General features: G+C 39.1%; 2 protein-coding genes across 3 annotated transcripts in view; both read left to right on the forward strand.

Moving 5' to 3' along the window:
- Positions 1–13,528, forward strand: part of LOC131721233 (zinc finger protein 664-like) — a 113,412-nt gene that overhangs the window by 52,606 nt on the left and 47,278 nt on the right. The window lies entirely within an intron of this gene.
- Positions 1,576–12,109, forward strand: LOC131721232 (zinc finger protein 345-like). 2 transcript variants are annotated; one of them, XM_059014671.1, is made up of 3 exons: positions 1,576–1,789; positions 6,913–7,378; positions 7,773–12,109. In XM_059014671.1, the coding sequence occupies exons 2-3, from the start codon at positions 6,940–6,942 to the stop codon at positions 9,152–9,154; spliced, it is 1,821 nt and encodes a 606-aa protein (XP_058870654.1). In that variant the 5' UTR covers positions 1,576–1,789; positions 6,913–6,939; the 3' UTR covers positions 9,155–12,109. The 2 variants fall into 2 exon arrangements, with proteins under 2 accessions (XP_058870654.1, XP_058870653.1); XM_059014670.1 differs by having other exon boundaries at positions 6,910–7,378; positions 7,773–12,108.

Genomic DNA, 13,528 nt, shown 5'->3' on the forward strand with positions numbered 1-13,528 from the left:
TTTGTTTGTTTTTGTTTGTTGTTAATAATACTATTTGTAATTATTTGGACGGCTAACACGATCCAGAGCTGTCACCAAAGGCCAGCACTAAACCTGGATCAACAACACTGCACTTTTGTTGTCACTAAAGAACTGTATTCACCACGAGCACTAGAGCATGCACTGTGGACTGGTGTTTGTGTATGTGTTATGTGTGGGTGAACTGAAATGGGACTGTTATTATTTCAGGGCAAACCCACGGATTATAAATAAGCAATACACGCTGCTGTATTGCTTAATTAACATTGTTATTGTTTACTGCTGTTAGCCACCAGGCATCGGATTATACAATTAAACCTTCATTGCACCTGGATTATCGTTGTTTGTCTGATTATTGATCACCTGCACCTGCACACTGTTAACCACTTTGCCACACATAAAACTATGGAATGCAGATTGTGGGTGTCAAAGTATGCTTCTGATATCAATGAGAAATAAATAACAATACTTAAAAACAAAAGGCAGCTGTGTCCTTATACTTGAGTGTGGAATTACTGGGTGAGGCATGAAAAGGAAAGGGAGCCTTTGGAGAATGCAACTACAGGGATATTTTACGGATTGAGCCCTTGGGCACTGCGGCCCTTTGCCAATGTTGCAGAGGATAGGGCACTTAGCTAAACGCATGTAATGGAAACATTCTGCGCATTGTAAGTCTGTCACGCTTATCACAAAACTTAGCCATTTTCATTCATATTTGGTCTTCGGAGCAGTTCAAATAATTTTGTGCTTAAGCATATGAAATTTGCATACCTTTGTATCTAATGTTTATCATTATCACAGGCATTAGCACTGACAGTGAGTGCATTAATAGAGTGGGGGTCCAGGTCAGTAATGGCATAGTCTACCACACTGTTACCAAGAACTGAGCTGTAAGTAAACCCTCCCAAAGAGTCCCCTCTGATACTGCCATTAAGGATGTACAGACCTAGGCCTTGACAGAGATGCACTAATCTCCCATTTTTGTTCAAAACACTGTCAGCATTGTTTCTGTGTGTTGTGGTGGGCGTGTGATATGCAGGGGTCAGTCCTAATATATGCCTGTTTCCTTGTGTTTTGATACTGTTAGGCTGTATGCCTGTCCTGGCATTAAAATCCCCACAGAGCAGCACATTCCCCGGGGCCTGGTAATGTAAGGTGATCATGTGGCTCTGTGTTCAGCGGGACAGTTCAGGCTTTTCAACTCACAACCCAATGCATTCTGGTAAGCATAGTCCTGCTTCTCTTAAAGGAAAGAATGGCACCTGAGACAGGTAAAAATGTACCCGAATGCATAGGGTTTTGAGTTGAAAAGCCTGAACTGTCCCAATCTGTCCCTCTGAACACGGAGCCATATGGTCACCTTACTGGAAAATGTATACAGTTGTCTGGAGGATTTGAAAACATTCCTCATTATATGGGTAGTCAGAGTGGGGAATTAGGTTGCACACATGCATATATCTGCCTGGGATAGGGTTATATGTGTTTATTTTCAGCCTCATAGGTATATCTTTATATAACTGTCTATGTTTACCCTTCTCACTGAGTTTCCGTGAGGCGACTGTGGAATGAATCCCTGTCATGTGACCAAGTCCGGTGATAAAAGCATCAGTGACGTATTAAAGGGAAGCCTGTAGGCATTTGAAAGACACAGCGCCGTTTTTCAAACATCAGAAGTTAAAAAACCGACTCATCTATTCGGAATTATTATTAATATTATGTTTTATTTAAATGGTGTTGCACACCAGTTTGCTAGGCGTGGACGATAAAAAAAGTAAGTAAATATATATATATTTTTTTATTAAAGTTGAGTTTTGCGACGCACGGGTGTTGCAGACCCAGGCTTTGTTTACAAAATGAACAAGGACGATTTAATTTAAAATGTAACAAATAAACTAAAAGGCGCCCAGGTGAAATTAATCGAAAAAGATGCAAAGTAGTTTTTATTGTATTGTATTATATTTGTGTGTGTGTGTGTGTGTGTATTTACCACCCTCTAGCACCTCGTGTAAATTTGTAGGTAGAACAATTTCTGACTTCACCTTCCCGACACTCTGTGCTCCCATTATTGCCGGGTTGTAACTGTAAGAGGAGGGGGGGATTACATACGTTTACTAATTTAGGGAAATGTGGTGGTATTATTATTATTTATTTTAAATATTAGTTTGTATAATTAATGTAATTTTTACCAAAACATGCAGTGTAGAATACAGACACGATTGAATTGGGTACTGTACCACACGCGTGTGTGTGCTGGGAGGGAGAAATGTGCTGTGTAAATGACACCTGCGTGCGGTGTCCATATTATTATTATTATTATTATTATTATTATTATTATTATTATTAATTTCTTAGCAGACACCCTTATTCAGGACGACTTAAAGTCGTAAACAAAAATACATTTCAAGAATCACAGTACAAGTATTAATACAATTAAAAGCAAGATAAAATACAATGACTTTGGTTCTAGCAAGTACAAGTATATGACAAAATACAATTCAAGAATGGCGCAGATAAGTGTCAGTGATAGTTACATCAGGATATAATTAAATACAACATAGTATAGATTAAATAACACTTGTGACAGATTACAGTACTCTAAAGTACAGGATTAAATGCAGTAAAATAGGGAGCAGATAAGAGCAAGTAAAGCGCATTTAAGGAAGAGTGATAGTGTCCAGCGGGAAAAGAGTTCTACAGGTGCTGTCTGAAGAGGTGAGTCTTGAGGAGGCACCAGAAGGTGGTCAGGGACTGGAAGGTCATTCCACCATTGCGGGGCGAGGGTGGCAGGGGAGCGTAGAGGAGGTAGAGCCAGTCTTCTAGTGCAGGAGGAGCGGAGAGGTCAAGTGGGGGTGTAGGAAGAGATGAGGGTCTGGAGGTAGCTGGGTGCTGTCTGGTCAAGGCATCTGTAGGCGAGTACAAGTCTTGAACTGGATACGAGCGCTGATTGGGAGCCAGTGGAGTGAGCGGAGCAATGGAGTTGCGTGGGAGAAGCGAGGCAGAGAAGACACCAGGCGAGCAGCGGAGTTCTGGATGAGCTGGAGTGGACGGGTGGCAGACGGGGGGAGGCCAGTCAGGAGGGAGTTGCAGTAGGACATCTGGCAAAAATGAGTCATTATGTGCACCCTCCTCTGAAATGCCATCCTTTGTCCCCCCTCCGTCATGCTTCATTCACACTCCCAAATCATTTGTGCTGGTCTGAAGAGATCAGCCAATAAAAAAAAACGTTTCCAACTTTTACACGTTTTCATTGGTTAAATTAAATGCCAGTCATATTACCCGGGAGACCAGCTATATAATTGAATGGGGCGTAACTAACTAACCACATTCAACGTTTTGAGAACTGAAAAAGTAATAATAACAATTATAATATCTAAAACCAAATAATCGTTTTCGTGAGGTAATGATTGCAATTGTACATTTTAATGCAGCAAAGCAAGCCCCAAAAAGCATGTCAATAAAGTACACATACTTGTTTAAAAAATATGCTCCTTAAAAGTACACATTCTTACTTTTTCAGCTCTCAAACGTTGAATGTGTTTAGTTAGCTCTCCCAGGTAATATGTATGTGTGTGTATATACTGTGTATATATATATATATATATATATACACACACACACACACACACAAAATTGTAAAAACAAAATAATTATTTACAAAAATAACATAAAAGGCTTTATTATCAAGACTGAATAGATTCAATTCTTTTAGCCTGTCTGCATACAACATGCTTTTTAAACCAGGGATAATTCTGGTTGCTCTTCTTTGCACTCTTTCTAGAGCAGCAATATCCTTTTTGTAACGAGGTGACCAGAACTGAACACAATATTCTAGATGAGGTCTTACTAATGCATTGTAAAACTTGAACATTACTTCCCTTGATTTAAATTCAACACTTTTCACAATATATCCGATCATCTTGTTGGCCTTTGGCCTTCCCCACATTGTCTAGATGAAGACACTTCTGAGTCAACATAAACTCCTAGGTCTTTTTCATAGATTCCTTCTTCAATTTCAGTATCTCCTATGTGATATTTATAATGCACATTTATATTGCCTGCGTGCAGTACCTTACACTTTTCTCTATTAAATGTCATTTGCCATGTGTCTGCCCACTTCTGAATGCTGTCTAGATCATTTTGAATGACCTTTGCTGCTGCAACAATGTTTGCCACTCCTATTTTTGTGTCGTCTGCAAATTTAACAAGTTTGCTTACTATACCAGAATCTAAATCATTAATGTAGATTAGGAATAGCAGAGGACCCAATACTGATCCCTGTGGTACACCAATGGTTACCTCGCTCCATTTTGAGGTTTCTCCTCTAATCAGTACTTTCTGTTTTCTACATGTTAACCACTCCCTAATCCATGTACATGTATTTCCTTGAATCCCTACTGCGTTCAGTTTGAGAATTAATCTTTTATGCGGGACTTTGTCAAAAGCTTTCTGGAAATCTAAATAAACCATGTCATATGCTTTGCAATTATCCATTGTCAATGTTGCATCCTCAAAAAAATCAAGCAGGTTAGTTAGACACAATCTCCCTTTCCTAAAACCATGCCGACTGTCTCCTAGGATACTGTTACCATATAGGTAATTTTCCATTTTATACCTTATTATAGTTTCCATATAATAGAAGTCAGGTCCATAGTTACCTGGTTCGGTTTTGTCTCCCTTTTTGTGGATCGGTATTACATTTGCAATTCTCCAGTCTGTCGGTACAACCCCTGTGTCAAGAGACTGTTGCATGATCTTGGTTGGCGGTTTGTAAATCACTTCTTTCATTTCTTTGAGTACTACTGGGAGGATCTCAACCAGCCCAGGGGGTTTGTTTATTTTAAGAGCTCCTAGTCCCTTTAACACTTCTGCCTCTGTTATGCTATAGTTATTTAAAACTGGATAGGAACAGGTCGACATGTGGGGCATGTTGTCTGTATCCTCCTTTGTAAAAACTTGTGAAAAGTAATCATTTAATATATTTGCTATTTTTTTTTCTTTGTCTATGGTTTTGCCATTTGTATCTCTTTACACCTTTAACCTCTTTGAATGTTCTTTTGCTGTGATAATATTGGAAAAACATTTTGGAATTTGGTTTTAGCCCCCTTAGCAATGTTCATTTCTATCTTGGCCTTTCTAACTTCCTTTTTGACTTGTGTTTGCAATTCCAAGTACTCTTTCTGTGCACTTTGTTTTTGGTCCCTTTTAAACGCTCTGTAAAGTGCCTTGACAAATTGCGTTAGGAAGCAGTCATTTGTAATTTCCACCATTTCAATTTCATCCGTCGTGCTCCCCACCGGGTTTTCCCATTTTATATGGGGAAGTTGAAATCCCCCATTAGTATGGCTTCTCCTTTGCTGCACACATTACTAATGTCATTGTATAACAGATTATTTTGCTCAGCGTCTAGAATTTGGCGGTCTATAGCATGCTCCTATTATTATGCCCTTTGAATTTTTGTCCATTATTCTGACCCATACTGATTCGGCGTTGTTTTCTTCATCCAGATTTAACACCTGTGCTTCAAGACTATTTCTTATGTATAGCGCTACCCCTCCGCCTCTTCTGTCCTGTCTGTCTTTCCTATACAGTGTGTGCCCACTAATATTATATTCGTCTCCATCACTCTCAGACAACCAAGTTTCTGTAACACCTATCACATCGTAGTTAATTGTTAGTGCAGTAGCTTCAAGTTCTAACATTTTGTTTCTGAGACTTCTAGCATTTAGATAAATACATTTAATGGCTGTCTTACCTGAGTTGTTGCCCTTGTTTTGATATTGGACAGTATTAAGTACAAATACTGTACCTACAGTAGCAGAGCAACATGGATACAGTTTCAAGGTATGAAGTTTGTTTTATAGACAGACGTGTGCTTTAACACAATGTTATATATATGTCAACAACTGAACATGAAGATAATTTCGTACCACTTGATTTGCACCGATGAGAGATAACCTGGTTATCCTTACTGATGGCATATTAAATGCTTAGATATCAGATATGTTTGCATTCTTGTAGAACTTAAGGATAAAACAAAATACATTTTGACAAGGAATTGCGTTAGTTCCATTACTTAGTTGAGCACAAGGTGGTTTCAGTAAATATTTTCTGATTTAAATATAGGCCTACTATATAATAGTTTGGGATATTCAGTCTATTTAAAACAGTAGGTAGGTAATTATTAGTCGAATAAACTGCTACCGAATAAGACCATTTTGCTACCTACTTTCCAGGCAGGTAGCAAATCCTCACTACTGCCTTAAGCTAACTTCTAACCCTGATATTATATATTTTCTGTTGCGACTTTCTGTTGTGTGGAATTTAATAATAAATGAGAAGCAAAATGCTGAGTTTTTTCACCTTAGTTTTACAATGCCATTTCCACGTTTTGTTTTATTGGAATTGAAGTTTTAAATTTCAGTTTTTGTTGGCTTGTTCATGTACAAAAAGGCACAAGTAAACCTTGTGTTATTAGTTTATGAAAACGTGTCTATGGCCACTGTTTACTGTGAAGAAACAGCAATGGCAAGGAATGAAAAAATAAATAAATAAATGCATTGCCAACTTTTATGTACTATATTTCGGGAATAAACAAAACAAGTTTAACTTGAACTGATATTTGGCATCCTTTGTTTTGTAGTTAATTCACTGGGGTAGAGTAAGTCCTACACAACTTATTCTTTACTCATGAAAAACAAACGAATATCTGAATAAATATTTAAATTGAGTGAATATCACAAACATAATCTAAGCTTATTACTAGAAATTCTGTGTCCCTTCAATAGTCCCTGTCAAGGCCAGTTTTTTTCGGCCCCTTGAATGGCCTTATTGGCACTGTATTTAAATAAATCAATCACTAAATTAAATGGTTGGAATGCTTTTTTTTTTCAGCAGTTACTAAACAGATGCCCGTGTGATGCCATGGACAGTGTGGAGATGGAATCTGTCCCAATTAAAGAGGAGCTCTTTGAACTTGAACTTGTTCCCTTTAGTGTGGAGTTCTTTGGGCTGGCTTGCCCCCCCATAAAACAGGAGCTCTGTGAGGTGCAATGTGACCAAAAAGCGGAGCACAGTGAATTGGAAATCCCCCAGACAGAACTGCTTTCTGTTAAACAAGAAGAGATGCTGGAAATTAAACAGGAGCCCCCGAAAGAGTTTGACCACATGGAACCAGGGAAGGAAGAATTTGAGGACTTCAAACCAAACATCCCTGAGCTGGAGCCTGTACACCTGCGGGAGTGTAGCGTGGTGCTGGAGAGAATCTGCATGAGAGAGCAAGGTTCTGGAGAGGAAGGCTCTCCCAACAGCATGCAGGGAGGTGGAAAGGAAGCCGGGTCATATTCAGAATGCAGTCTAGCAGGTGAGTGACTCCCAGTAGCTGTGACATAGTCATTCTAGGTTGCGTGATATCCACAGTGTGGTTGAGAGGGAGGGAGCATATAGGTAAGATTACTAGGTATTTGTTTTTCCTGTAGCATTCCAACCAGTTCAAGATATGACTCACTACTGGTAAATTTTATATATATATATATATATATATATATATATATATATATATATTATATATGGTTGCCATTGCTCTTTAGTGACTTTGCTTTGGTTTTAAGTTTTAAATTTGCTTTTCTAGATTGGTGTAACCCAGTTCAAGCCTTCACAGCTAAAATTCCCATGCTTTAATCCACTCCACCACCTAGTCACATGCCCTAAGCCTTCAGGAAGCCCCTCTTACTTTCTTTCCTGTTCATAATTTCCAGGTTCCAGTCCAGCAGCTAAAACGAGGGCAGGCGGTGGAGAATATCCTGACTCTGGTAAAGGTTTCACCCAGTTGGGGCATTTTAAAAAACACCAACGATTTCACAAAGGAGAGAAACCGTATCGCTGCTCTGCCTGTGGGAAGCATTTCAGTCAATCGGGAAACCTGAAAATACACCAACGAATTCATACAGGAGAGAAACCGTATCGCTGCTCTGAGTGTGGGAAGTGTTTCAGTCATTCAGGAGCCCTGAAAACACACCAACGAATTCATACAGGAGAGAAACCATATCGCTGCATTAACTGTGGGAAGATTTTCAGTAGGATACACTCCCTGAAAACACACCAACGAATTCACACAGGAGAGAAACCGTATTGCTGCTCTGACTGTGGGAAGAGTTTCAGCCAATTAGTACACCTTGAAACACACCAGCGAATTCACACAGGAGAGAAACCGTATCGTTGCTCTGACTGTGGGAAGAGTTTCAGCAACAGAGGAATCCTGAAAGCCCACATGCGAATTCACACAGGACAGAAGCCGTATTGCTGCACGGACTGTGGCAAGAGTTTCAGACTATCTGGAGACCTGAAAATACACCAGAGAATTCACACAGGAAAGAAACCATATTGCTGCTCTGACTGTGGGAAGAGTTTCAGTCAATTGGGAAACCTGAAAGCTCACCAGCGAATTCACACAGGACAGAAACCGTATTGCTGCTCTGACTGTGGGAAAAGATTCAGATGTTCAGAAAACCTGAAAACACACCAGAGAATTCACACAGGAAAGAAACCATATTGCTGCTTTGACTGTGGGAAGAGTTTCAGACAGTCGGGAGACCTTGAAAGACACCAACGAATTCACACAGGAGAGAAACCGTATTGGTGCTCTGACTGTGGGAAGAGTTTCAGAGATTCAGGAGACCTGAAAAAACACCAGCGAATTCACACAGGAGAGAAACCGTATTGCTGCTCCGAATGTGGGAAGAGTTTCAAGCAGTCAGGAGAGCTGAAAACGCACCAGCGAATTCACACAGGCGAGAAACCGTATCGCTGCTCTGACTGTGGGAAGAGCTTCAGTCAGTCACACAGCCTTGTTTCTCACCAGCGAATTCACACAGGAGAGAAACTGTATTGCTGCTCTGACTGTGGGAAGAGTTTCAGAGATTCAGGAGACCTGAAAAAACATCAGCGAATTCACTCAGGAGAGAAACCGTATTGCTGCTCTGACTGTGGGAAGAGTTTCAGAGATTCAGGAAACCTGAAAAAACATCGGCGAATTCACTCGGGAGAGAAACCGTATTGCTGCTCTGACTGTGGGAAGAGTTTCGGAGATTCAGGAAACTTGAAAAAACACCAACGAATTCATAGAGAAGAGAAACCTTAAAGAGCATGTTCAATGGAACTTTTCACTCATTCGGGTGAAAAACAACCTTAACCTTGGATTATTAGTCCCTGTGTTTTTTTGGTTTTTTTTGTGCAGTCGACGCCGCCAAATCGTAACACTGATAATCTGGATTTCTGCTTAAATGGGACAGAACTGGGGGACAGTTCTTCCCAATGCTAGTTATGTTTAATTGGGATGTCACTTTGTTTATTTTGGCTACAGTATTTTAAAATGATAAACGGAGATCGCTTTTCAGAGCAAGACAGGTTTGTGTGGTGCAGTGTTTACATATTTATGTTATGACTTGTGTAAATCGCGTAAACCAGATTAACTCTTGAAGTCTCCTGTGATTTCTCAGGGTAATATGTATGTGTATCTGTCTATATCTATCTATCTGTCTATCTATAATCAACATCACAGGTGTCTCGCTTTGATATCATGTGATTTTCAATTCTTTTTCATTTAGAAATAAAAAAAACAGCGATTTCATTGTAATGTCACAATAGCCTTCTCTGCTGTTGGTTTAACTCAGGCTGTCAATGAATGCAGTCAGTGCCTGGGAGCAGAATATGCAGGAAGGAAACTATTTCCCAATTTAACAGATATACGAGCCAGGAGAAATCGATAACTCAATGTGGTAAATAAGTTTCAGTGTTTAGCATTTAAACTTAATCTGAAAATAAATAAATTGATCGGAATGAGTATCTCAACCACAGTGTATAGCATCCCAGAGACAAGACTGCACCATATACTGGGCAGTCGGCTGGATGATTTGACTTGTAAATTCATCACAATTCTAGAACTAATGAAACGATGACATGAATGACCGAATATTGCGTGACGTGTAGGTTTGCAATGTGCATTGTCCATGTTTTTATTTTAGACTGCTTATGTAAACTGCCCCAAATAATACATGTGTAGCAAGCATGTGTACTGATCTTAGGTACAGAAAAGCATACAGGTTTTATCCCCGTCTCTTTCTTGCTCTTTTGCAGTAGTTTACACTCTGACAAATTACAAATGGAAATGTTGCTTAGCTATGACTATTAATGGATTAAGCTACCATTACAGAGCATAAAATAATATAAAATGCAGTCTAGTACTAGAAATAAACATGTAGGGGCTTGTGACAGGATGACGTTGTGGTGACGTCAGGCCAGATGCAGGAACAGAAAAACAAAGGCAGTACTGCAGGGCAAAAAGACGTGCCAAAATAAAATATTTTTAAAAAAAAAACTGCACACAGAGCAAAATAAATAATTAAACAAAATAAATCACAAACACTACAACCGGTCAGGCTGGGCAATCGCCTTCACTGACCCTATCCTTTTGTTTAGTTTAGTTTTTTTACTTCTCTCACTCTCCCGTACTCTGTACACCTCCCCGAGTGCAGAGAGCTGCAGGCTTTTATTTACTATGGCCAAGGGGTTAACTATCGATTTATCTCATTACCCCTCGGCCACAATCTTTTTTTCTTTTATGTGGATGGGGCTTCCCATCCACTCTGCTAAAAAAATACAAAATAATAACAAAACACGGCTCTGCCGTCATTTATAAATAAACCATAACAATAATAATAATAATACAACAAAACAAATACAAAACAGTCAACTGCTCAGGGGCGGAGGGGTACCTCGTTCTATAAATAAATAAATAATACATTTATTACAGGGCTTTGCCCCGCCCCCTTTTCATGTACAGGGCTCCTGTCCCTGTTACAGGGGTCTATAGATTTTGCAACAGATTTATTTACCTTTAGTGCAGATACATATATATCGGTGCAACAGATGCTTTGATACAAAAGCATTTTTTCTTTGTCATAATGAAATGCTGCTGTGTTGTAGATGCTGAATCTTGGTGGAGTCCTGTTTTCATTTAAAATTGCTGTTCAGTATTAATGCTGATTTAGGGTGTGGTTTTAACATAAATATTTTCTGGCCACTCTTATTAAGAGACCAACAAAAACCTTTATATTATGAGGAGTCTTTGCCACCGCTTACTAGGGCTGCTACGATTAAATCTAAAATGTTTTTTTGATCGATTCCATTCCTCATTATATACATCGATATAAATACTGGATAATCGATTCAATACTTAACGTAATAGTTCATGTTATTTAAGTTTATAAACAAAACTGTACCGAACGCCCTGCTTTGTTATTTTGTTATTTTGTTGTTTAAAGCCGGATTAAAGGACGAGGGGGCCCTATGCACAATAGGTTGTGAAACAGTGTTGTAATTAACAGCCTGTAGGTAAAGTGTATCTGCAAGGAAAGCTTTCAGTTCTACGTCAGATGCATGTTCACCATTTAGACTTTGCAAAACAAATACAATGTGTAACATCTCAGTTGACTTGTAGTGACCACTGACAAGCAACCAATTTACCAATTCCATAATCTCCTGCTTGTGATACTCAGCAACTTTAGGTAAGTATTCACGTCTCAGCTGGGCTGATAAAGGAATCACTCCACCATTTGCTACACTCAGTCTGAAGAATTTACGTTACTTTTTAGTCCAATTTTTCAAGAGGGATATTTGTGCAAACAAACACCTCTGTCAGGTCAAAATGTAATGTGTTTCCTGCTTCACAGTTTTCAGTGGACTTTTGGAACATGACAGTCATCGTTTTTTGTTTGTTTGCAAGTAAAGCAGTCGCGGTACTGCTCTGGATTTCTGCCTTTCTCTTGAATCTAAATGCTTGTCAGCAGACTACTTTCAGTAGTGATCTACAGTAACATTGCAGGACGTACCGAAGAGCTTCCCTCCATCGCTGTGTAAAACTCCTGCTGGATACGCAATAAATGGAAACTGTTTAAAATACTGCCAAATCTAAGGCTAATGAATATACCGGTACCTGCATTACAATATATAGAAGTGTTTATTATAACAAGTTGTACATTTCAGTAAATGAAATTGCATCCCCATTATATGAAGCTTATAGTAATACTGGTCTGTGTTGTTACTTGCAGAAATTGTTTAGTGGCATTTGTTTTTAAATAAAGTGTTGGCTGACATTCAGATATCTTTGTCTTGTTTGTTTTTTGATTGCTTCTAAAATGTACTGAGTCGCCTACCAGATTTTGAGAAGATCCGGTAGCGAAGTACCGTAATGTGAGGCAAACCTGGGGAGATTGAGGAAGTGCTCCATTTCTGGAAGATGAATGTTTTATGCTACTTTCGAGTTCATCAGTGATCTTCAAAATATGCTCGTGTCTAAATCTAAAACGGACATAAAGGTCAATATCGTATTGTCAAGAGGATATATGCAGTCTCGCAAAACACGCTGAAGCCGAAAACTTCAAACACCAGTCATCTTCAAACAGAAGTTCATGTAGTAATAGTTGCCGTGCCATCTTGCAATGTGATTCTATGAACAGCTTACACCTTCCCGCAGATATGTATAAAATTTAAGTAACAACTAAGCCTTTGGTTATAACTAGGGCTTCTCATTTTTGGTTTTAACCGATAAAACACCACCAATACAAATCAAATTAAATCGGTGGATAGCCAATAAACATTGGAAATGGTTAATCTATTCACGTTGACTTTACCCTTTTCACATTTAAAAAAAAAAAACTACTACAAAAATAATAAATACATTTCCCAGTGCTGCTGGGCAATGTCCTGCCTGCCTGACTTGTATCTATCATTGATTAGTTCTGAATACTTTAAACCCGCCCAAACTACTGAGTGACAGCACATTCATACATTTCCATTGGAGACTCCACTTGCAAGATTTAAAATGAGATTACAATCAGGATGGAGGCTTGTTAGCGGGATTTAAAACTGTATTACAGTTAGGATACGGAGGATTTAAAACAATTGTGGCGAAATGTACAAAAATGCCTACACACAAAAACCCCAGAAGAATGTGCCCGTGACCGTAGGGATTTCATTGTGGAAGACCGCAAAGGAAAGAAGGTACAACTTAAGCGTGCAAGTACTGTCGAGTTACTACTATACATATTTTAACACAAAAGAAAATGCTCAAGCATTTTGGAAAGTAACCGAAAACACTAATTTCATACAGCATATCAAAAACGAAAGCCCTTGTGCACCTGTGTGTGTGTGTGTGTGTGTGTAAGCCCGGCTGCCCTTTTTGTAAAATGTCCCAAATACATCGACCTTGCGTTGGCCCCAATTCTGCTGGGGGCCCTACGCTATAGCGCAATTTGCGTATAGGTTAATCCAGCCCTGCGTACGTTCATATTTACTGCACACATACTATCCACTGAACATAATGTGTATATTAATAAACAAAGGATTTTTCTTTATCCTCTTCAGAATTTTACATACAGAGTTGCTGGCTTTCTCTCTCTTTGCTTCATTTCCCCTGTCCCAATTAATTGGCAGGCTCCCTCCCTCTTGTATTTAA

Source organism: Acipenser ruthenus, chromosome 48 (genome assembly GCF_902713425.1).
Source record: "Acipenser ruthenus chromosome 48, fAciRut3.2 maternal haplotype, whole genome shotgun sequence".
NCBI lineage: Eukaryota > Metazoa > Chordata > Actinopteri > Acipenseriformes > Acipenseridae > Acipenser > Acipenser ruthenus.

Bases quoted from the DNA above. Each gene is read 5' to 3' on its own strand.
- LOC131721232 (XM_059014671.1), top strand. From the start codon at position 6,940: ATGGACAGTGTGGAGATGGAATCTGTCCCAATTAAAGAGGAGCTCTTT. The intron at 7,379-7,772 runs GTGAGTGACTCC...CATAATTTCCAG, and splicing joins TTCAGAATGCAGTCTAGCAG to GTTCCAGTCCAGCAGCTAAA.